Source organism: Myxocyprinus asiaticus, chromosome 11 (assembly GCF_019703515.2).
Source record: "Myxocyprinus asiaticus isolate MX2 ecotype Aquarium Trade chromosome 11, UBuf_Myxa_2, whole genome shotgun sequence".
Classification (NCBI taxonomy): Eukaryota; Metazoa; Chordata; class Actinopteri; order Cypriniformes; family Catostomidae; genus Myxocyprinus; species Myxocyprinus asiaticus.
This window is the reverse complement of record NC_059354.1, coordinates 32,062,431-32,087,933: the sequence shown is the minus strand read 5'-3', so window position 1 is coordinate 32,087,933 and position 25,503 is coordinate 32,062,431. Positions and strand designations below refer to the sequence as shown.

Here is a 25,503-nt window from a genome sequence, read left to right as displayed (position 1 = left end):
GCCCCTCAATGACTGTGTATTATTAAAAGATGGGAGAACAACTGAGAGCACAATATGTAAATCAGGACACTTTCTTGCGAGCGACTTCAAAGTCGATTAAATGAAAACCAGCCGTAAATAGAACAAAAGCAGAAGACTTGCTCTAGTCGAACTAAATGCACAAATGTTGTTGTTGATTCTTGTGGTGATAAGCTTACTTTAACATCCCAACAGCCAATCATACACATAGCAGTGAAGTGGATTTAATCAGTCTAATTAAAATCTCCTCAAGGCAGAATGCAGCATCCGCTGTAGAAATCTGGGAAAAAAGAAATTTCCACTCCAATTTATTCTGAAGCTTTGGTTTCAGGGGGGTGCTGCTGGAAAGGTAGGGGGCCAATGGTTCTGGCTGGTAGTTTGGGTTAGTGCTGTCAGATTTTGCAGTGTGCCATTTAAGGGATGGGCAGCAGGCCGCTGTGAAAAGGACTGGGGTGCAGCGGGAGGCCCACGTGTTACCTGTTGGGGGAATGATTCCTGGCGACATAAGGCCCGGCACAGAATGCGGCATGATGTGCGGGTTCTCCGGCGATGTCACACTCTGGGTCCGTTTTGGAGGCCTCCCGGGTCTTGAGCTAAAACAGAAGTGAAGTGGCAGAAAGCGGGATGTAGAGGTTGAGGAGAACAGAGAGGAAGTGGAGAGGAGAGATGGAGAGAGGAGGGGTGAGAGACAGAGGTTGCCGTTAACATTCGGACTGCTCCAGAATGCAATTCCACTTCAAAGAGCTAACATGTACTGTAAATAAATTCCTTTTCAAGGACAGTTGTTTCTGCTGCTCAACAAACGCAATAGGCTTCCATAACTAATTAGATTACGCAGTGAATTAATTTCCTTTATTGAAGATCAACCACTTTTTTATGCATAATTCATAGCCGGTACTTCGTTACCTGCCCCTCCATATTAATATCCCTACACTTTTTGAATTATCTCATTTGCATATGCTAAAATCCGGCCATGCTTTCAGCCTGGAAATGACATGTTAACTTGCTATAATTATTGCAGTCAGGCCACTATTGATTTATGAGACTTTTAAAAACCAAATATGTGTTCTCGTAATGAATGATATTCTAACGTTCTTCAGGAAATTAAAAGGCAATGGCTGCCTTAGAAATTGTTCTGCTTGCTTGATTTAATAGGAGCCTTTTCAGGTAGCTGTTGTGACTGAGTGACTCAGACCTGTTGCGCGCTTATGATGGAAATTTTTATTACTTTAAATGAGTGACCAAGATCACAGAATGATTAATGACATAACAGTGCAAGGCTTATGGAGGAAAAAATGCCCCTTCGAGCTGATTGTCAAATATTTTTTGCACATTGCTAATATGGCTGGGCAATATGTCGATGTAATCGGATATCGACGATGACTTACAAAGATCCTGATGCCGACTGCGAACAGATGATGATCGACAGTATCGGGAAATGGGGAACCATGGACCTGGGAAGTTGCCAAATATATTAAACAGTGGCTAGGGTGTGAAACTAGCACCCGCAACCCGCAAAGTGCGACAAGGTTGAATCCAGTTCACAAGCTCCTCGTCCAAATGTATTTCATGCGTGGGTAATTTTGCTCATCTATCCGCAACAGGTGGGCGACCTGTAAGATGTCTCGAAGTGACACATTACAAGAAATGCTGTTAGTCACAAAGACATGCGCTTGAAGAAACACACTTTTTATATTTTTAAGAACAGACTGATTCGCTGTTTGTTCAGAGGCGTGCAGCACGAGCCTGTCTTGTGGAACAAGCACATATAAAGTGTTTTCGCTCTTTGTTCTCTTTTTCATTCATCTGAAAACTGTTTGCAAGAATAATGTTGTCTATGCGAGCGCTGCAAATTATCTCTGATCATCTCAGGATGTGCTGTGAGTTTAGGTCCCTTTATTTCCAAGTGGTTTGCATGCATTGTGAATGCAAAACTGCAGGTTCAGTAATATACATCTTTGTATTATAGAAACAAAGACGAAAGGGATTAAATCATAAAGTAATACAAGACATGTTCACCTTGACCCTAAAATTTTGTTTTATTTTATTTTATTTAGGCAGCATTAACTGTATTACCAAAACGCAATACAAACACAAATTCGATAAGAACACACATTTGGCAGCATTATTTTGGGAACACAAGGGAATTTATTAGGCTTATTTATTTTGATTATTATTGTCTTTACATTTATATAACTGTCTTTAGTTCTTAATCTGTAGGCTATTAGTAATTTTCAATCTGTTGTCATTGACCGATGCTTGCGTGATGCAAATGGAGCCATTGGAGGCAGTAAATGTTTGGATTTGGGGAGGTGGTTAAATAAGATTTTTTGATCACTTCGTTATTTTATTGCTTTTTTTGTTTAGTTTAAATTAATTTAGTTAGAAATGTCTTTTGTTTATGTTTTTCGTGTTTCAATAAATGAATTGCAGGGGGGTTGACGTTTTAACCCCCCGGATATCGCAATATTTTTTAAGGCAATTATCACTAAAATATTTCTTACATATCGCCCAGTCCTAATTGATATGTTCTGTTTATTCATGCATTTTACTCTCTAATTTTTGCCAAACAGGAGCTTGCATAATACCAAAGAGGCATTTACAAAATATTCCTTCACAAAGACTGTTTCTAATAAATTGGTTTGGTCCATGTAAAGTCACTTCTGTTACAATGGCATATCAGAACATGATTGAAAGAGGCCTTTATTAACCCAAGGTCTTGTTCTCTGCTTTTCCAATGACTAAACAAGGCCTCATTTGCATGGCCAATAGGAAAGAAAAGAGTGCATTTACTGAGACCCAAGGCCTTTTTAAAAGCTCACTTATTCACATACACCAAAGTCTGTCATGTCCATCAGTTTAGCCCATTTACAAACTGGGCAGATGAGCTGCATTTTATTGCGTTTTATCATGTTTTATCCCTGACAGGCATGAAATTGAAACGGAAATTCTTCACTTCGTGCACTAAAAACAGAGGGGCCATAAACTCCAAGCCATGTAAAAGAGCACTGAGCAACACACAACAGTCAGGCCTGGGGCCATTCACACTGTAAGGAGCTTGAACCACATCAGCCTGTTCAGATGTGATAGAATCATTTCCATATCGCATCCCAAATTGGAGATAGAGACATCATAGTTTTTCTTGATATGATAGTTTCAGCAAGGTATTCTGCATTGTTATGTTTGTGAGAGCAAATAATATAAAATAAAATAAAAAGTAGTAAGGGAGATCACGACTTATTGTCTTACTTTTTAGTTTTTACTCCAGATAATATTTGTCAGGTTGGATTTATTTTTTAGTATGCACTATAGCCACATACTCTACCTTAAATTCTTTGCTACTTGGGGTAAGTTGTCAGATTGGAACCTGCCATTAAACAGCCTATTATAGTTGTAAAACAATTATGAAATAAATAACAATTCATGAATCAGCTAAAACGTAAAAGGAAATGTGAAATATCAAGAAATTTTAAACATATAATTTAGGCCAGCAAATATTGTAATTAATACATTTTATAAATAAATAACATTTAAAACACATCTGACAACTTGTCCCAACCTAAAAAAAAATACTTTAGTCCTGAGAACTTCACCTTTTCAGTGCAAAGTTAACTTTCATTGTATATAGTTTATTTTAACCAGAATGTATGCAGAGCAGTTTTATTGTGTTCATTTGTTTACGCAATAGCCAATCAGAAATCTGATGAGACTGAAATTTATCAAAAGGATTTTGAACTAGATGTTTGAAACCAACATACAAAACCACTGTAAGAGAAAAAAAGTAATTTGTCTCAAAACCTTAATGCTTTTGACATATAACCCTTGTGACAACTTACCTGTGTAACAACTACCTCCGGTCTCCCCTATTTCATCTTTAGGATTCTTTGATATTCATCTTTGCAGCTCCCCCTCTGTTCATAATTGGCATGTATCAAGTTTCTTCATTGCTATTCAATATGCTGTAATTATGAGACTCTTTTCAGGCATACTGTATATGAGGCTCCTTAAAAAATGGCTCTTTATCCAATTTTGTCACAGAGTAGCAAAACAGACTTTGCACAGATGAGACGGCAGGATAAATGATCACATGCACGACCCACAGAAAGTCCTGAAATGAAATTCCTCTTCCTATAGAAACACCTCTTTGATCTTATGAGGGAGATTGCATGACAGTTTGCTGTCATCACTTTCAATGTACCCGACTGTATTATTTATGAAAGACCTCAATAGATGGCATGTGATGCCCCCCCCCAACAAAAGCAGAAAATCTTTGGACAAAATATTGACAAAAATGTCACATCAACTTTGGCTCCAGGAAGAGCAAGGGATTGCGAACAAAGCAGACGTTTAGCCTCTGAGCTGTGGTGGGATCTGCTTGCAGAGTGTTTACACCATATCAGACGAAGGTATAGAGTGGAACAGAAGATGTAGATTGTGTGGCTTTTTATAAGGCTGTAGCAGCAATGTTTAAAGCCAAAAAAAAAAAAAAAAAAGAGTTGAGTTTGGTGTGGGATCTTTTTGTGCTAAGGCAGACAGGGGGAGTGCTTAGGAAACCTGCTTGAAAACAATCATATTTCTGCAATTCCATTTGGTGTTGCTAAAGGCACAGAAATAACACACTTCTCCTTTAAGTTATGAGTATTTTAGGTATTTTAACTTTTAATTATTCTATGCCACAAAACACCTGTTCCCTATCTGTCACTCACTCGACGTTGTGTCGATGTAGTGACCCTAGGGGTCACTCTTGGGAGCCCCAAACACCTCTGCTTTTTTGAAAAAAGGCCAATGAGGATTGGCGACTGGAATTTGCATGCCACTCCCCCGGACATATGGGTATAAAAGGAGCTGCAACCACTCATTCAAATTTTCTCTTCGGAGCCGAGCGGTTGTATTCAGTGCACTGAATCCAATTCCCTCCAAAGACGCACCCCAAAACTGCTGGATTTACGGCGCATTTCAGCGGCTTCTCCCCCTCTGCACCCGTGGAGTGCAGAGAAAGCCCCTGGGCGCTTCGGCAGAGCGAAAATATGAAAGTATATTCTAAAAGAGTATATTTTCATTCACAAAAAGAGCGGCACACACAGAACGTCTTTTTAAAGATGCCTTTCCGTTTGTGTGTTATTCCTGGTTACGGTTGTTATCTCTCCGCTTCTGACGGCCACGATTGCTGTCTTACGTGTCTGGGCACTGCCCACGCAGAGACATCATTCGTGGATGAGTCATGTCCTCATTGCGAGAACATGACCATGGCAACGTTGCGGTCGCAGCTTGCCACCCCAGTGGCTCCCCACACCGGTCCTTCTACCTACGGGTTTGAGGCCGCATCAGTTAGCACTGGGGTGATTTGGGGACATCAATGGGACCACCTCCGCCGGGTATCCACAGACAGACCTCCCAATCCCCAGCATGCTCGCTTGCCCCGGTCGGGTTCTCGGACGAGACCACCGGCTCGTCTCAGGGCGAGTTCGACCTCTTGTTCGGAGCTCGGGAAGACGAGGTATCGAGCGCAGCATCGGAGAGCGGGCTCGTCCAGTCTGACGCAGAGGCTTCGGCTGGGCTTCCTCCTTCGGGAATGGTCGCCCAGTCTCAGGCCTACGCGGAAATGACGGACATGCTTTCCCGGGCGGCCGCGAGCGTTGAGCTAAAGTGGAACCCTCCACTCTCCCCTGAACCCTCGCGGCTCGACGATTGGTTCCTAGGCTCAGGGCGCCGCCCATGGCCACGCCACGCCCCGCCCCGGTCCCTTTCTTTCCGGAAGTGCATGAGGAGCAGAAAAGATCGTGGGAGGCACCTTTTACTGCCCAGTCCCGGTCTTTCAGCTCCCCTGCTCTCACTACCCTTGATGGTGGAGCAGCCAGGGGGTATTTGGTGATCCTCCAGGTGGATAAGGCGCTCGCGGTGCACTTGTGTCCGCAGAGAGCCGCCACCTGGCACGGGTGCCCGAAGCTCCCATCCAGGGCCTGTAGGTTTACGTCGACTCTGATGACTGTGGGCTGCGGTGCCACTGGACAAGACGCCTCCGCCCTGCACGCCATGGCTCTCCTGCAAGTACACCAAGCCAAGGCGCTAAAAGAACTGCACGAGGGTAGTTCAGACCCGGGACTGATGCAGGAACTGCGCTCTGCGACCGACCTTGCGACGAAGGTCACGGCGCGGTCTCTCGGGCAGCCAATGTCCACCCTGGTTGTCCAGGAGCGCCACCTTTGGCTCAACTTGGTAGAGATGGGAGAGGCGGACAAGGCACGGTTCCTTGACACCCCCATTTCCCAGGTTGGCCTGTTTGGCGACACCATCGAGGACTTTGCCCAGCAGTTCTCGGTGGTGAAGAAGCAGACCTTACAACATATTCTTGGCACATCAACTGCCTAGAGTTGTTGGCAGTACTGCTCACCCTGCGGAGGTTCCGGCCATTGGTCCAGGGCAAGCACGTGTTGGTCCGGACGGACAACACAGCGACGGTAGCATACAACAACCGTCAAGGCGGTCTACTCTCCCGTTGTATGTCACAACTCGCCCGCTGTCTCCTCCTCTTGAGTCAGCAGCACCTGAAGTCACTACAAGCCACTCACATTCCGGGCGACCTCAACACTGCAGCGGTTACCCTCAGGGGAGAGTGGAAACTCCACCCTCAGGTGGTCCAGCTGATTTGGAGTCGATTCGGTTGAGCACAGGTAGACCTGTTTGCTTCCCAGGAATCCTCCCACTGCCCGCTTTGGTACGCCCTGACTGAGGCACCCCTCGGTATAGATGCGCTGGCACACAGCTGGTCCCCTGGACTATGCAAATACGCGTTTCCCCCATTGAGCCTACTTGCACAGACCCTGTGAAAGGTCAGGGAGGACGAGGAGCAGATCATCCTAGTAGCACCCTACTGGCCCACCCAAATGTGGTTCTCAGATCTCACGCTCCTCGCAACAGCCCCCCCCCCCCCGGCAAATTCCCCTGAGGAAGGACCTTCTTTCTCAGGGACGGGACACCACCTGGCACACACGACCAGACCTCTGGAATCTCCACGTCTGGCCCTTGGACGGGACGTAGAAGACCTAAGTGGCCTACCACCCGCTGTAGTAGACACGATCACTCAGGCTAGGGTCCCCTCTATGAGGTGCCTGTATGCCTTGAAGTGTTGTCTGTTCGCTAAGTGGTGTTCTTCCTGACGTGAACACCCCCAGAAATGCGCAGTCGGATCGGTGCTTTTCTTCCTGCAGGAGAGGCTGGAGGGGCGGCTGTCCCTCTCCACCTTGAAGGTGTATGTGGCCGCTATTTTGGCTCATCACGATGCAATAGGTGGTAAGTACTTGTGGAAGCACAACTTGATCAACAAGTTCCTGAGAGGCGCTAGGAGGTTGAATCCCTCCAGACTGCACCTTGTCCCCTTGTGGGACATCTCTGTAGTCCTTCGGGATCTAAGGGGAGCTCCTTTTGAGCCCTTGGAGTCAGCTGAGCTTAAGGCACTCTCTTGAAGACTGCCCTCCTGACTGCGCTCACTTCCATCAAGAGGGTTGGAGACCTGCAGGCATTCTCTGTCAGCGAATCGTGCCTGGAGTTCGGTCTGGGTTACTCTCATGTGATCCTGAGACCCCGACCGGGCTATGTGCCCAAGGTTCCCACGACCCCTTTTAGAGATCAGGTGGTGAACCTGCAAGCACTGCCCCAGGAGGAGGCAGACCCAGCCTTGGCGTTGCTGTGTCCGGTGCGAGCTTTACTCATCTATTTGGATCGCATGCAGAGCTTTAGAAGCTCCGAGCAGCTCTTTATCTGCTTTGGTGGACAGCGGAAAGGAAGCACTGTCTCCAAACAGAGGATCGCCCACAGGGTCATTGACGACATCGCAATGGCATATCAGGCTCAGGACGTGCCACCCCCTGCGGGTTTACGAGCACACTCTGCCAGGATTGTGGCGGCCTCCTGGGCCCTGGCCAGTGGCGCCTCTTTGGCAGACATCTGCAGAGCAGTGGGCTGGGCAGCACCCAACACCTTTGCAAGGTTCTACAATCTCCGGGTTGAGACGGTCTCATCCTGTGTATTGGCAGGCATGAGCAGGTAAGTTCCAGGAGAGCTGGCCAGGTGTACCTCTTGCGCATAGCACCTTTCCCCTCCCTTGAGGCGAAGACGTGCACTCTTGACTCCCAGTCGTGTTCACAGACTGTGATCCCTGGATGACTTTCCTCCTTAGCCCTCTGGCAGTTGAGTTTGCAGAGAAACTCGCTGCCAGCCCAGTACGTGCGCTAATGAGACCCTGTACTGAGGTAGGTGCACCACATGTGCTGATTCCACGAAGACGACCTCATGTGATATCTTCCGCAAGATCGTTTTCCTGTCAGTAAACTGCATCTTCCTTGAGCAGAGGCCCCTCTGCCCCCAGTCGCCATGCTTTGTAGAAACTCCTACCCCTTCGGGTAGGACCTACCATGGCATGACATACTTCCGACAAGACTCGGTGAGACCATGTGACGTATTCCACTCAAAATAGCCCCCCTCTTTTTGGGCAGGGTGTGGTCTCCGCAGTGTCTTCCCCTTGGGAGGGACACCCCCCGACGTAGACACTTATGGCTCCCAGTCGTTTAACAAATTCCACTCTTTTTGGGGAGAAAAGAGAGGAAAACAGGCCTCGGCTGGGCTAGCCCGTCCCTATTGTTGGGCAGTCGACTTGTTCCTGAAGGACCGTTCGACGCTCATAAGAGCGTTGGGGAGGTTACATGACAGCCTGGTGCACTGGCTACGAGGTACACAGCGGTCTGCCCATCACGCACCGCCAGCTCACCTAACATGATTCAGATAGTTGTGGCGTTTTGTATAGGGACCCCTAGTGTCACTACATCGACACAACGTCGAGTGAGTGACAGATAGGTAACGTCATGGTTACTTTCGTAACCTCCGTTCCCTGATGGAGGGAACGAGACGTTGTGTCCCTCTTGCCACAATGCTGAACTACCCACTGAAATGGCCGGGACCTGAATGAGTGGTTGCATACCAGCTCCTTTTATACCCGTATGTCCGGGGGAGTGGCATGCAAATTCCACTCACCAATTCTCATTGGCCTTTTTTTCCAAAAAACAGAGGTGTTTGGGGCTCCCAAGAATGACCCCTAGTGTCACTACATCGACACAACGTCTCATTCCCTCCATCAGGGAACGGAGGTTACGAAAGTAATCATGATGTTTTTAGTTATTTGTTAGTTTGTTTGTCTATGGCTTGTTTTTAATTTCTCACAACATGACAGCTCTATGCAAAACATGTTGGAAACAAAGCTGAATCACATCAAATGCTTTGCACTGAAATCCCAGTTACGGGATAGCACAGAATGTTTGCACTTAAACAGCGGCCTACGCTCATATGTTCAAGAGGACTCTGCAGTCATTTAGCTGAGATATGAATGAGCATACTCTGCTGTGTGTTGCTTCTGTGAACAGCGATTATGGGGCCACTGAGGACTAAGGGAGAACAAGAACAATAGAATGGGTACAATTTGTCATGTGCTGGATGCTGAGTCCTTAAATAGCCCGGCACAAAAAGTCCTCAAAAGTAGGCTATTAGAGCACAACAGTGGTTCATAAGATACACTTGTGTCTAAGATATGCTATTTCCCCTGGAATACTGCATGTCACCACTACCAAACTTAGTTACATCCTTTTTTCCCTTTCATTTATTTTATTTTTTGTAACTCTGGGATATATTTTTTACACATTGGGAGATGCAAGGCTATAAAGTTTTGCTGAGCATGATGTTGAGAAATTCAAATAAAAACGGTTTTTACCCCTAGAGGAGAAACACAGTGTCTGCTTGCATTTATTTTTTAGTTAAAGCTGAGTGGTTCGTATTACTCAGAAGGTAAACATTTGGAATTAGCTGCAAAATGTAATGCATGAAACAGACAATCAGTTATTAAAGGGATAGTTCACCCTAAAATGACATTTCTGTCATCATTTACTCTCTCTCGTGATGTTCCAAACCCACATAACTTTCTTTCGACTAAGGAAAGCAAAAGAAGAGTAGGCAGAATGACAACCTAAGTCACTATTCATTGTATGGAAAAAAGAGGCAATGAAAGTAAATGGTGACTGAGGATCACAATCTCCTTTTGTGTTCCACAAAAGAAGTTGAGTCAGAAGGGTTTGGAACAACATGAGGTGAGTAAATGATGACAGAAATGTCATTTTAGGGTGAACTATACTTAAAGGATAAGGGTTATAGTTACCATGTTTTCTGAATTGCACTCTTTTCTTCAAGTTGGTCAACATAAAAATTCTTCTCTGTTGTGTTTGGTTTTCAGCAAAAAAATAATAACAGAACCAAATAGTCACCCTCCACTCTCCTTTTATCACTCATGCTATAATTAATCGCACATCCTATATCTCAACTTAGGAACCTTTAAAGACAGCACTTGCCCGAGGCCAAAAAGTTGCAAATTTGTAACAAATGTAGGAATTCACCTTTTTGTTTTGCATTCATGGCAAAAAGAAAATAACAGTGAACTTTCCCTGAACCATGCATCCTTTAATGGACTTGTTCCATGTTGACCTATGAGTTCACATTGGAACTTGATCTTCTCCGCCCTACCACACTGAAAAAGCAATCAGATTACACAAAATATACGACCATCTCACTTCCACAATACAAAAGTCAGCAAATAATTGAATTCACCCTCTCGTGTGCGTGTGTGTTTTCACCATCAGGAAATAATATTAAGAAATGGGTTCAAAACCAGTGTCTTTGGCAATAATATAGTCTCCAAATAATTGTAAACATTTTAGTTGGAGTATGTTTTTTTTAAATGGCTCAAAAATGTGAGAAACTACTGTAGATGCTTTATTCAAAGGAGCAGTTCACAAAAAAAAAAAAAAAAAGTGCACGTGCCATTTTTAATTTATTTATATATTTTTTTTTTACATCCCAGAAAAGTAAATGACAAATGAGTGAAACCATCACTGAATCACAATATTGTTTTTTTTTTTTTTGTGTTTTTTTTTTTTATTTCAAATGGCTCAAAAATGTGAGAAACTACTGTAGATGCTTTATTCAAAGGAGCAGTTCACAAAATAAATAAATAAATAAAAATAAAAAATGCACGTGCCATTTTTTTTTTTTTACATCCCAGAAAAGTAAATGGCTGAATCACAAGATTTTATGCATGAAAACTCTAAAATTCCAATAATATCAAATGCAAATAATTCTCAAATTCAAATCTAAGAACTAGTTTAAATAATTGTATCATTATTTTGAACTGAGGTTTTGTTTCTGACATGGTAACTAGTTTGCTTCATTGTTTTGTATTCAAATCATTGCACACATTTGCTAAACTAACATGGATGATTTTCCTTATAATTTCTTCAATAGGAAATTTAAGACCAATAAAGTCAATACTCAATCATTTAAAATCTATTTCAAGGTCTCTAAAGCCATCAGGTTGAAATATGTCCATTTGAGTTTCTTATCAGCATTTAAACACATGTATTATGCATGACTCTGTGGTACAATGGCAACCAACATTTCACACCGGAACCAAATAACCAAAAGCTTCTCAGATAATGCTAATCAAAATTTGATCCTCAGGAAATTCAGTAATTACTTATTAAACACAAGTAAACACAAAATATATTATTTCAGTATTTCTGACATCTTTGTAAGGTTTGTGGGCCTCATAATCTGATGGAGACACATTTGGATGGCAGCCGCTGAAACGTTAACCTGGAGTCAATACATGTCCCGCTCAAGTTTACAGAAAGAACATTTGTTTTTTATTCACCTCAAATTGAGGCAAAAATAAGGTTAAAATAATTAACCTTTCCAGTCTTCTTTTTGTTTGTCACTGGGAAAGGTAAAGATGAAGATATTTATTCCATTTATTCACAGTCAACCAAAACAAGCAGACAAATCACAGCATCTCTGCCTCTGTAAATACAGGCTCTTCTAGAAGCCTGCCAATCAGGCCTTATAAAATATTAACCAAAATGTCATTGCCCCTTTCAAATCTCTCACCTGAATTCCCTAATTGTTCCCTTTCTTTATCTGGCTGAAGCAAAGTGTAAATAAATTAACAAAATAGCTTTTATCAGCCTGAATAACCTTTTAACTGAGGGATTATCACTGGTTTATTTTTCATTTCTTTTTGTGCGATAGCAGCACATGCCTCATTGATTACTTTGCTGAGGTGGTGGCCAGAAGAGAAAACAAGGGCCTGATAACAAAGCGAGGTCTCTGCACTACAATAACACACTACACTCAGATTAGGGCCCCGGTCTTTGCAGCTTTACTTGGCTTGATTAAATGGAATGCTGGCAGGTAAAGGTATTTCTTTCTACTGTTCATTTTTTATTGCAGAATGACGTTAAGATCTAAGCATATAACTGTGGCCGATTGATCATAGTTAGAAAGATATTCAATTTAAACTACAGTACATTTAAAGCACAAAAGCGACTGTGAAACTGAGCCAAAACATCTCACTGGGTAATCCGATTTGATAGATTCTAAACTTAGTGGAGCTGTTATAAATTGCTCTTTGAAACTTTTAAATGCTTTTAAAAGACTTTTACTGCCTTTTAAAAGCCTCTGACTACTATGGACATGCCATGACTACAATTGCATTACGAAACACTAACATTCTCACCTCTGCAAATCATCAAACACCTCTTTGATTCTTTAGACATACCGTCAGCATTACCTTTGACTTTCAGAAATGTTTTCAACAAGAGTCGTAGAACAGCAACGTAGTGAAATCTGCGATGCCAACCAATACTAAGGAGCACAAGTGGCTGTCTTAGTCACTTACACCTGCACATGAATGGAACGCTCACAGGAGAGGTCATCCGGAGCGTCGGAACATCCCGTTCAACACCACTCCAGCATTAATCAGTCCTGCCTCAAATCTCCATTTTATCTCTCGCTTTATTTGCATTGTACTGTTGTTGCTTTATCTCCAACAGCTCTCTCTTGCTCTCTCACACCTGTCACCCTCAGCCAAGTAGACGGCTTAACAGATCCACGTTGATGGATTATGTGCAAGCACTTCATATAAAGCATTTTATAAGCAGGAACAGCTGTATCCGCTGGTAAACGGTGAATTTTTGTGAAGAACAATATATTAGATCAATTGCATGCAATCAAAGGGAGCAGTTACACTCAGCAGTCTACAAACAGTGGCTCCCTCCTCCATAGATGTGCTTTTCTGCCCTATCCTTCAACAGCTCAGCACCAAGTGTAACATTTATAAATATAGAAAGCAGAAAGCACCCAGGTTATAAAAGGGGCCTTACGATTGCCTTTGTGCACCACATGGTCAGACTGAACAGCCACTAGGCAGGGCCATCAGTGACTGGGTCGCAAGTTCCTTCCTTTAGCTTTATTTACATGGTCGTGTCCTCATGTAAAATTGTCTAAGTGGTCATTAAATGGACCAAAATTCCAAATATGACTTCATAGTGGAAGATCTTAGTGGAAAAAAAGATATTAAAGCATGATAAACTGCTGATTATTTTAATGCACCATTAATGACAAAAAGCCAAATTGCATTTCTTAATTGCATCCTATAATTGTAAAGCTTAAAATTGTTTTGTATCAGTACTATTAGCACTAATAAGGAGCAGCAGGCCCGTACATCCTGGGAACTGATGTAGACTGCCTAATTGGTTGACTTTTCCGTGCCTAATGGACGATTCTTTTAATTAAAAAGACACTGCAGAAAATGTTATAGATCAGATACGGCAGAGGGGGGAAAATAAATGCAGTTAATCAAATGTATGAAAATGAGCAGTTCCAGGAAAGTTAAAACGAGATCAGTAGATATGATTTCCATCGCAATATTTATTAATTTCAGTCCTTTTGGTTAACAAAACAGAGCTGTCCTTATCTTTCGAATGGTGAGGAACTGCTAAGAGTGATCTCTCTTTACCATGCAGAACTGCAACGCATATAAAACAAGTCTTCAAAACAAGGCTTTAAAAACTTACTAGTCAGGGTGCCTTTGAGGATATTTAATTAAAATCTAATCCTGCATTCATTAAGGCTCACATAAATTAAGCTGTCATTCATAAGATTTATGGATTCTCATTTGCATATTGCATACAATTCATCAATTACTCAAGTATGAAAGGAGCACATTTCCCTTGGAGCTGCCTGCTGCCCTGCCAGCATTTGAAATGAGAGAAAGAGCGATACTGTCAGGCATTCGAAACAAACTTTCCCCACAATGTCTGCCTCTTGGTAAATCTAATTTCCAAGGCATCCTTTTACAAGATTGTATACAGTCCAGCTGCAGTTTTCAATTATATATCCTGTCCTCACCACTAACTTTGAAAGGGAAATAGATGTAGCGCGGGGCAAGTATCTAACCCTGGTCTCCTCCACCTCACATGCCTGTTAACGCCGATCTTCATAAATTAAAAAAGGGGTGTTTTAGAGGTAGATGAAATCAAGGAGAGGGGGAGGAGGGGGTAAATGCTTCAATTGTATTTGGTGGGATGTCAGGCGAAAGGCTTGGTGTGCAATAATAGCATATTTCCTGTCACATTTACATCCAGCTTGCTTTCTGACAGTGGGAGGTTTTTGCCCAGCACATAAAACAACTCCCTTTTCGGTGTCGCTCGGCCTCTGTGGGAGAACGCTGGCGCGAAGGAGTGCTTAAACCAAGTCGAGCATGAATACTTCTAAGATAAAAGGTCAGGCGAAAACAAACAGATGACTTGTGACGATGAATAGAATTAATTGAGTCATTAATAGGCATGGCTAATAAAGCTTGAAAAAATTTTATGTGGAGAACAAAATCATTGTCGACTATTCTCTCTTAATGGCTCATATTTTCAGCTCGAAAGGATCCGAGATGTGTACGTATCAGTCTCGCGCGGGGGGGGGGGATTTGACAAAACAGGTTGGGATAACCTCTGCACCGATTGTTAAAGTCAGACAAAGCAAACAAAGCAAACTTGTTCTAGTGAGGATATTAATTCCCAATTAATCCCAAATTCTGGCAGAGTAACAGACCAGTGCAGTAAGTGAAAGTCATTTTGAAGGGTACTTAATTGGTTCCCTATAGTAAAAGAGCTTGATAACAGAGATCAAGCCACAGTTTATTAATCCCTCCCATTGTCTTATGAAATTGTCACTGAAAGTAACTTCAGATAGAGTCAATATTTAAGACGTTAATGTGCTTTTAATATTAACAGCAGGAAGCAATTAAGAGGCCACAAAACAATAGCACTCAGACTGATGCATATTAATTCAGAGAATATGATTTCGGAATCAATACAATTAAGGCAGCGTGACACAAATAAGCAAGCAAGCACACAATCAACAGGCTTTTTCTTCTTATGAAGAAAATAAAAACATTAATTCCACATTACATGGAATTATGTTTCATGAACACATATTATATAGTGTATTATATGCATTTTAATAAACAAATGACATATCAAACCCATTTCTTGATTTTTGGTTGCTCTTTGACAGTCGCTCACTTCTGAGCAATCTATGAAATTATTAATTCAGCGTCTAAATGGTTACAACTAATACAGGCTAGGATGATATTAATAGAAAGAGAGAGGCAGGGAGGTGGGGGAGGGGCAGGATTTGAGGTCTGTATCCTCTCAGGGACAAACAAACTTAATGTCAGAACTAAACAGGAAGTCCTTAATGATTAACAATAATTGGACTGTGGAATCGGAATCCTGTGTGAAACATTAAACAAAAATTATCCACTGTTTATACTCTTTCTTCTTTTTGAATAATTAATTAAATGTAAATATTCCAGGGAGTCCACAAGTGATCTGTGGTGGGAGAGGAAGAGCGATGTTTACACAACGGCACAGAGAGTTTGTGTGGCAGAAAAAGAGGTTACAAACCCGCCCCATTTCTTTCGCTTCCAAGACAGAAGTAACACTGGTTCTCATTCACTAACAATTGCGTACAACTGTACTACTTGTGCAAAGAAAAGGTTTATTTTTCGCAGGATTAACAACAGGTGTATATGCACAAAAATGTGTTCTTACCCTTGTTCTAATATGGATGAATCCAGATTATTCTAGATGAGGGAGTGCGTGGCAGCAGATAGGAATTAGCATAATACACACCCAAACATCTCTATATAAGGGAGTTTAGCACAACCTCACCCCTACAGTCATTAATCACACTCGGCAAAAACTCATTAAAATTGCAAGATCTTTGTGTAAAGTCTGTCATTCTCAACATCAGTTGAAACACAATAAACACCTCAGACTTATTGTAGTCACTTTGTTTTTCAAGTTCTAAAAACAATATATATATAAAACATTTCGGCTTATGTCTCTAAGGATTTGTAATTTTAGTCTATTGTATCCTGAAATCACAAAAAAGTAAGTTCAAACAATATGAGTGAACACATGGTTAGTGTATGAGACCAGGTGTCTCCTCCATCAAGGACATCGCAGGAGTGTTCACTTTCTTAGATACTGTTTAAGCAGACCAATTCGTCCTCTGTGAGTTGTGGATTTGGATCAGCTCCGCCAGCTGCTGTTTAAATGCTATTTACCATGATTACAGAACAACTGACCTCACCACCATTGAAAATGGGCCCTTCTAACAAAATGCTCTCGATTTGTCCCCAGTAAAGAGAAATCAAGGCCCGACTGCTAAACACATGACTGTCAGCCACATCCATCCTTTGATCCTTCAGGATGACTTAGTGACTGCGTGTGGAGAGCAAACAACCAGAACCTTTTAAGACAGTTGGAGAGAAAAGCGCCCCACCCAGTCAGGAGACAAATCGAATGTGGCACGTACAAGTTTACTTTCATCCTCGCTGTCTGATTGCCATCAACTGCCAAATGTGGCGTAATGGCAGCAAGGCAAGGCCCGTGTCGTTAAACCCACAGAATGACAATTACTTCAGACAAGGTTTATCAGGGCCCGTGACCCAGCAGTGGCAACCCTCCACCACAATAACTAAATCACCCACTTTATTCCTGGAAGTTCTAGATTCCATTAAAAAGCTTCATAAGGAGGTAAGAAAAGTCCATTTAAGCTCAACACAAGAGCAAATAGTCAGACTCAGCACATTGCGCAAAGTCTTCATACCACTTGATGATGTAATTCGTAATGCATGGCCCTGTTACACATCAATCTTAAACGAGACATCACCTGAGAGTTTTTTCCTGCCCTCTCCACTATCTCTCTCTTGGTTTTATGATAAATTGTTTGCAACATCTCTGCGACTAAAGCCTTCAAACTCTTCAAACCGCTGCCTCTAATAACTCGTCGCTACGGGGGGGTGGGGGGGGGGGGACATGACAGAATGATGAATATCACAACAGACAGCACCAATATGGTACAATTTTAGCAGATCAATATCGCACTGCAATATAAGAAAAAAGAAGCAGATATTAGTCTACACAGTGTATTACAGATGAGGTACATCTTTGCTCTCTACTCTCGAGCCAGACTTTGCTGATATTTCACGCATGCCTCGTATGCCATGGCTTGCATATTCACGGATGTCAGTGGCAACTAATCACTTTGGGGGTCGAGCAGGCATCTGTTTAAAATTACCATGAAGCACTAACGTTTTAAATGACTTCTGTGGACAAGGTTACTTAAACAGAAATAAACTATGGTCAGAGGTGGGCAAGGTGCTAGGGCCAATTATACATGAAATTTTCCTCACTCGCTAATAAGAGATAATAGCTTTCAGGGGAAATGTTGTACAGTTACTGTTGCTTTAACAGCTAATCCAGAGAAGACTATAGGTCTAATCTCATATAAAGTCTGATCAGACCAATAACTTGAATAATTCAAGTACTTATAAATTTCAACTACTTATAAACCTTATACAGTTTATATAACAGTATATACTTAAAAGGGAAGATTCAATTTTTTTTTAATGTTAAAATATTCCAGTTTAATATGCAGAAAACTATCAGAAAAAGACATTTTTAGGTTGCTTTAAAAATATTGCTATGATTTTTTTCAGCACCAAATGAGCAGTCTGACACAGTAACATTCGCTTAACCAATGGCATACATTTGGGGCGGGACTATCTGTTTGGTCGACAGGGGGAGTGGTCAGGAAATGTGTTTGTTTGAAACTTGTTTGACTTGTTTAACTTGTTTAAAATAATTATTTTTGCAATTCTGTTCAGTGACGCTAGTGGTTCAGAAATTATACACTTCACCTTTAAAAGGTGCACTCAGTAACTTTTTGCTCATGTCATCTTGGACTTACAATGACACCTAGTGGTGTGGATGCAGCATCATTCAAAATCAATATTTTTCAGTTACAGATTCCATTGTAGAAATTAACTATTCACAATCAGCCATGATTAATTTAATCCAAGAGTGAAAGTGTCCAATAACAAGACGGTTACTGAGATTAAGCAAGTAGTATTTAGCTGGTCATGTGAATCTAAAATGGCAGCCCCCATGAGGGCGCTCCTGCCCCATGTAGAATAAAACAGCTTTTATAAGGTCACTGATATGACTAGAGTCCTCATCTCATGTGAGTAGTCATGATTTTATACATATGTTCCAAAATTACAATTAATTTCTTTAGGAGTAAATCTTTTTTTAATGGGGAAAAAATTACTGAGTGCACCTTTAATATACACTAAGCTAGTGCCCAACCAGTTGATACACATATTGAGTCACTCATGGAGTGTGCAAGAAAACATCTTGTGTGTCAGACTTTGTAGTGTTGCAAAGCTGATCTAGAAGCCATAATTGAGTACTAATCTGGAATCAGTTTCAGAATGTCAATCTATGATAAATATATGACCTTTTCCACTGATTGGCACTCGTTCAGTTTAGAGATCTTTCTTGTTCATTTGAGAGAGAAAAAACAGAGACACAGAGGAGCAAACTAAATATATTTAATAAAAACCCAAAAAATATTTGAATAATGATTTTCTTCCTCATCATCTATCTCAGCACCACATAAGCAGACTCATAAAATTGAAAACAGCATGGGTTCCATCTTAACTAGACATCCCTTACCATATTGCAGTGGGTCGTCTCTCTCTCTATCTCTCTCTTCAGCAAGACAAGAAAGATGGTCTGGGGCATGAGAGGGGGATTGCAAATGTTCATAATGCATAATATCTTCTCTCACCAGGTAGCAGCAGAGGGGCCCCTTAGCTGTCACTGGCAATAGGGCCCAGCCATTGTGAGAGCTCAAGGTTCGTTAAATACTATTAATGGAACACAGTATCCGTTGTGCGGCAAAACTTGTCAGCATTTCATTAGAGACTGATAAACATATAATAGAGAAGTGTCAGGCCCAGAGTAGAACGTGTGACAGGCCAGCGGGGGTAGGATTTGGAGGATTTCGCTGCTGCAATCATTCATTCCCACTGACAGAATGATCTCGGCCGGCCCGGGACGTTATGGGGTGCGAGAGGAGGAACAAGACCAGACTGTCTGAATAAAACCACAAATACATGCATTAGACAGTCTGTCATATTGCCATTTTTTAAGGATCAGAGCCTAATCAGATAGAATTTATTCATTTGTGGTTCAGAAGGTTTTCAGAAAAACTTTGAGATTCTGGGGTCAAATGAAGAAAATGCGTTTAGGGGAGAATGGGGTAATGTGTCAGAGGGTAAGCTGTGCCACCCCCTAAACCAAGCAAACTGGGCATAGGTACATCACTGCATATTTAAAAAAGGCCCATCATAAACACCTGCCTGTGATTGAGAGATGCACATGACAAAAGTGATAAGCGTTTTTATGTTAAAAATTATTGTTTTTTTAATATATATATATATATATATATTTATATATATATATACTACCGGTCAAAAGTTTTGAAACACTTACTCATTCTTTATTATAATTTTTTTTTCACATTTTAGAACAATAGTAAAGTCATTAAAACTATGGAATAACATAAATGGAACTATGAGAATTATATTGTGACTAAACAAAATCCAAAATAAATCAAAAATGTGTTATATTTTAGCATCTTCAAAGTAGTCACACTTTGCCTAGAATTTTCAGAAATGTACTCTTGACATTATCTCAACCAACTTCTGGGATACTTTTTAAACAGTACTGAAGGAGTTCCATCTATATGTTGGGCACTTATTGGTGGCTTTACTTTATTATTTGGTCCAAGTCATCAATTTCAAAAACTTTTTTTTTTTTTAATTACATTTTAGATTTATAATGAAATAAATTAATATGGTGGCACAATTATATTTTTGTCTACAAAACTAATTTCAAACATTTAAGCATACGCTTTCATATCAAAAGATTTTTAAGATCATGAGAAACATTTCGGTCAAGTGTTTCAAAACTTTTGACCAGTAGTGTATATATATATATGGCACATAAAATTTATTTGATATCAAAGGCAACTTTTACAGGTCTAAAAATAAACATCATACATGTATACTGAATATAGTGTGTATCATTAATATTATACATATATATCATATATGTTATATGTTATTATACAAATATATATCATATATGTTGTTGAATTGCCAATTTTGTGGCAAAAGATTAGTCATGGATAAGTCAATTACTGTAAGTATTTTCCACTCAATTGAAGTTGTGGGGTAAAGTGTGTCAATTGCTTTGGGGGAAGCTGTGTACCCTGTATTATTTGTATCTCTATCACATTTCTCCATGCCTAGAGGACAACTAAAAAAAAAATATATATATATATTTAATACATGAAAATGTTCGCAGTGCAGGGCATTAGAAGTAATGAAAAATAATTATTTTCTTTTTTATATATTTAGTATTTATTAACTGAAACAAAAAAACAAAAAACAAAAACAAAAAAACAACACAATTGTCCCCACTAACAACACAATTTACATGTTGGTCTAATTGTCACTACTGATCACTGTTTTACCACAAATTTAGTTGTAAAATACTGACTTTTGTACCTCATGCTGATGTTTAATGCTGAACAAGACTCTTGAGCCTGTTCAACCATCAGCAATTGGTCACTAACACTGTTAATCAGTTAATCTCCTCTTTGTTCCCATCTTGTGAGAAATATTTTAAGAAAGATAATTAAAAACGTGTTAGGTGAAAGTCTAGCAGCCTTGCTTCGAGTGTATGTTCTCACAATGCACGCTTTGTTCGTCTTATTAACCTTCTCGCTACTCAGTGCGCCTATAAATGAAATCTTTAGCCCTTTACATGTGAAATTAAAACTGCAGTCCCCTGAGCACTTTTAATTATTCCTCTCCTGAAAAACTTCCACTTTTGTCAGCCCGCTTTATTAGCAAAGCAGCTTACTCCCACTCTCTCTCTCTCTCTCTCTCTCTCTCTCTCTCTCTCTCTCTCCCCCCAAGTCTGTCATGGTTCACTCCTTTGAATCCCTCTCCTTTTTTCTCTCTTTTCTTCCAGCAGGCCTGTTAAATTCTCACCTTGCGCTGCCCTTGTCATCAACCCGATGAAGCAAAAAGCTAGGCAGCGAGGGAGTGTTTACTCATTTCCCCAGCACATTATCTATCACATTAATCACAGGCCTAGACCTTCTGGACACAGCAGTCTCCTGCTCTGCCCTGGACTCTCATCAAACCAGACCATCCCTTCTCAGTGCACTATACACACACTAAATGCCCGAACTACATGCCAGTAAGAGCGGCTGTCTCTTTATATGGCAGATGATGTTAAGAAGATAGATCAAATTCAAATGCCCATGTTTCTTCTCATCAGTTAATAACCAGGGAAAACCACAAGCTGCTTGACATAAATATGCATGATAAATGAAGTCAGTGTATCCAATTAACTCAAATTAATTGCATGTAAATTGCATCTGTAGAAAGTTTTCCCTTTTTTTCAAATGCACTCTAAGCATATGCTAAACAAATGTTTTCTCAGCATTTTTGCATACATTTCAAAGTTCCTTGAAGTAAACCCTGCTGAGAAAAAAAAAAAAAAAACAGCTTAGACCATAATGAATTTCTATGCTGGACCAAATTTGTTCATGCTTGTCAGTAGTGGTTTGGTCTTGGTCTAGCTGGTGGACCAGCATGGCCATATTTTTCATCAGCAAAAAGTGCTGGTCAACCAGCACAGTCTTTCAAATGAAGCTGTTTGAAGCATGGTAGTGATAATAGCATCCAAAACACAACATACATTGGTGACCATCAGTGCTGATCTTTCAACAGGGAATCTCTGAAATCTGCATTTGTATCCAATAGACAATATCCTGTTCTTTTGGACACAGACACATCTGGCAGACGTACTGTCCAAACAGATAAACAAATGTGACTTCCTATTGAACTGTGTCGATTTGAACATTTCCTTTGAAACTGATGTGTTCCAGGCTTGTCTAATAATGGCTGCAACGCACAGGGTGTGAGGCCCTGAAACAAGAGCTTTTTAAAGCGGATGTTTTAAGAGACGGCTAGCCACAGGCAAGGAATCGGCCAACACAGGGCCAAGAACTTGTTTGTGCAATACAGCAGGTTCTAATGAGGTTATAGTCAAGAGCAACACCATTATAAATGATCAGGCTCTTTCTCTCTTGTCCTCGTGCAATTAACGTTTTTGTCCGACTCACCAAAGGCTGCAACGAGGAGCACAGCTACATCTGAAATTAAAATAAATGAGCAATGTAAATAGTTTAGAGAGTGAGTTTGCTTAGTGAACAATGGCCTGTTATGAGACACAAATGTGGGATGGAAACAGTAGGGGGTGAGAAGAGCCAACACAATGTGGCCCTTCTCCTAAAGCAACTTGTTATCAGGCAGAACGCAGAAGCCCTTTCAATCTGCATTTAAATACATTTCATTCCACCTGCACATTTGCATTAATTTCTCCCATTATATTTGGAAATGGCCAAATGTCTAGCTGACACAATGTGGGAGCCCATCACCAGAGAGAGAAGCCCCACACCTGATGCCAATTTAGTGCTCTTGGATCTTTTCAGTGCCCTGGCCCTGTCTGAAAACTCCAGTTCTTTGCAGTCCAGGGGACTTTTCAATTGGATTTGCTTGCAGTGACAAAATTGTTTCGCTCGTTGGAGAGGGTTTCTTTTTTCTTTTTCTCCCCCTCTCACGCTCCTTCTCTCCGTGAGACCAGGCGCCATGGGAAAACCAGTGCCGAATGATTCTCAGTGGCTTCTGATTTCCACTATTTGTTCAGCATTAGGGCCACTTATCTGTCAAATAAAACGCAACATGTGGAGAGAGAGAGTGACAGAGCAAAATACAGCCTCGCTAACAGGACCATTGTGCACTGTGGATCTGCATTCAAACATGAGGGGCCCTCTCTCTCTCTCTCTCAGTCTCTCATTCATTTTCACACAGACTCATTTTTGCTGCAGTCAATTACCACTGCTAATCCTACCCACAATAGGGAGTAAATATTTCATTACTTTTTCAAATAAACACTCGGTGTGAACTCCACAAAGTGTAGAGACAACTAACAGCCACTTCTATTTCATGAAAAAATCAAAACTCGGTGTCTGACAGTTTTTTTTCCTTGAACAAACGACACCTTAGAAAAACGAACGACACTCAACACTAAAACATTTTAGTGGGAATAAAAGAGGCCGAGGAGCAAAACGAGTGGGATTTTTGTAGCAGGGTTTTCAGTAAATCCTTTCAAGAGTGCCGTCGGACTGTTCCCTATCTGTCACTCACTCGAAGTTGTGTTGATGTAGTGACACTAGGGGTCACTCTTGGGAGCCCCAAACACCTCTGATTTAGAAAAAAGGCCAATGGGAATTGGCGAGTGGAATTTGCATGCCACTCCCCCGGACATATGGGTATAAAAGGAGCTGGATCGCAACCACTCATTCAGATTTTCTCTTCGGAGCCGAGCGGTTGTGTTCAGTGAGCTGAATTACTCTGCCGATCCATTCACCTCGAAAAGCTGTTGGATTTACACCGCATTACAGCAGCTTCTCCCCCTCTTGCACTGGTGAAGTGCAGAGAATGCCCCTGGGCACTTCAGCAGCTAAAAGAGTATATTCTTCCTACCGAAAGAGTATATTTTCCCTTCTAAAAGAGTGGCATTAATGGAGAGCGTCTTTTTAAAGATGCCTCTCCGTTTGTGTGTATTTCCTGGTTGCGGTCGTTACCTCTCCGCTTCCGATGGCCACGATCGCGGTCTTACGTGCTTGGGCGCTACCCACGCGGAGCCAGCGTTCGTGGACGGGTCATGTTCTCACTGCGAGAGCATGACCATGGTAACGTTGCGATCGCGGTTTTTTCTTCATTAGAGGGAAAGACCAAACCAGCAGCTCCCCGCCTCGGTCCTTCTACCTGTGGGTTTGAGGCCACGTCGGTTAGCACTGGGGGTGATCTGGGGACCCCAATGGGAGCCACTCTGCCGGGAAACTCCTCACGGACCTCCCATTCCCCAGTATGCTCGTTTGCCCTGCTGGGATGAGACCACCGGCTCATAACAGGGCGAGTTCGCGATCTCGTTTCGGCGCTCGTGAAGTGGATGACCTCTCGACTGCAGCATCGGAGAGCGGGCTGTCCAGTCTTACGCTGAGGACTGGCTGTGCTCCAACCTTCGGGCGCAGTCGCCTAGTCGCTGCCTGACGTGCAGCTGGCAGCCATGCTTGCCCGGGCGGCTGCGTGTGTCGGGCTGGAATAGAACCCTCCACCCTCCCGAAACCTCGCAGCCTGACGATTGGTTCCTGGGCCCGGAGCGCCGCTCAAGTCCTTGCCCCGCCCCGGTCCCTTTCTTCCCGGAGGTGCATGAGAAGCCCATGAGGTCATGGCGGGCACCTTTCACTGCCCGGACCTGGTCTCTGAGCTCCTCTGCTCTCACTACCCTCGATGGTGGGGCTGCCAGGGGGTACTCAGCGATTCCCCAGGTGGATAAGGCGGTTGCGGTGCACCTGTGCCCGCAAAACGCCACCACCTGGCACGGGCAGCCTGAGACCCCTGTCCAGAGCCTGTAGGGTTACATCGTCTCTGGCGACTAAGGCCTGCGGTGCCGCTGGGCAGGCCGCCTCCGCCCTGCACACCATGGCTCTTCCTGCAAGTGCACCAAGCCAAGGCGCTAAGAGAACTGCACAAGGGTAGTTCTGACCCGGGATTGATGCAGGAGCTGTGCTCGGCGACAGACCTCGCTGTCCGGGCTACGAACCCGAGTAAGGCTTCGAAGTGCCCCTGAGACGGGTGAACCAGGCATGTGGAGACCTGCAGCAGGCCTAGAGATGGTAAGCAGACCACTCCATCCCCCGGTGGAGGGCCGGGAGGAGAATCCTTTTCGTTGATTCGCACCTACACGTTCAGAATAGGAGCGGTTTCCTCATTACCTGGGTCACATATCCGGTGCTCATGGCCGTCGTTATCACGACCACCGGCCACCATTCCTTTATGGCAGGTATGGTGCTCCAGGGGTGGCCCCGCCCCTGCACGCCCAGCTGTGGCACAAACACGCCCACACCGGGTTGGTTCCGACGGACTGCGGGGACGATAGTCCTCCTCCCCCCTCCCCAGCCAATCCTATGGTGGGTATCAGGAGCCAGGTAAGTGCTTCAATGTCCCTGGACTCAGCACGGCCACGGGGCTCAAGCCCTCTTGACGTGGCGCCTCAG

At 42.5% G+C, this 25,503-nt stretch overlaps 1 protein-coding gene across 4 annotated transcripts in view; it reads right to left on the bottom strand.

The window, feature by feature from the left end:
• LOC127447714 (dachshund homolog 1-like) overlaps positions 1-25,503 on the bottom strand; it is a 209,839-nt gene that overhangs the window by 121,086 nt on the left and 63,250 nt on the right. For all 4 annotated transcript variants that reach the window (XM_051709753.1, XM_051709754.1, XM_051709751.1 and 1 more), the window contains exon 2: positions 496-611. In XM_051709753.1, the coding sequence (XP_051565713.1) occupies positions 496-611 (116 nt within the window). The remainder of the gene's footprint in view (positions 1-495; positions 612-25,503) is intronic.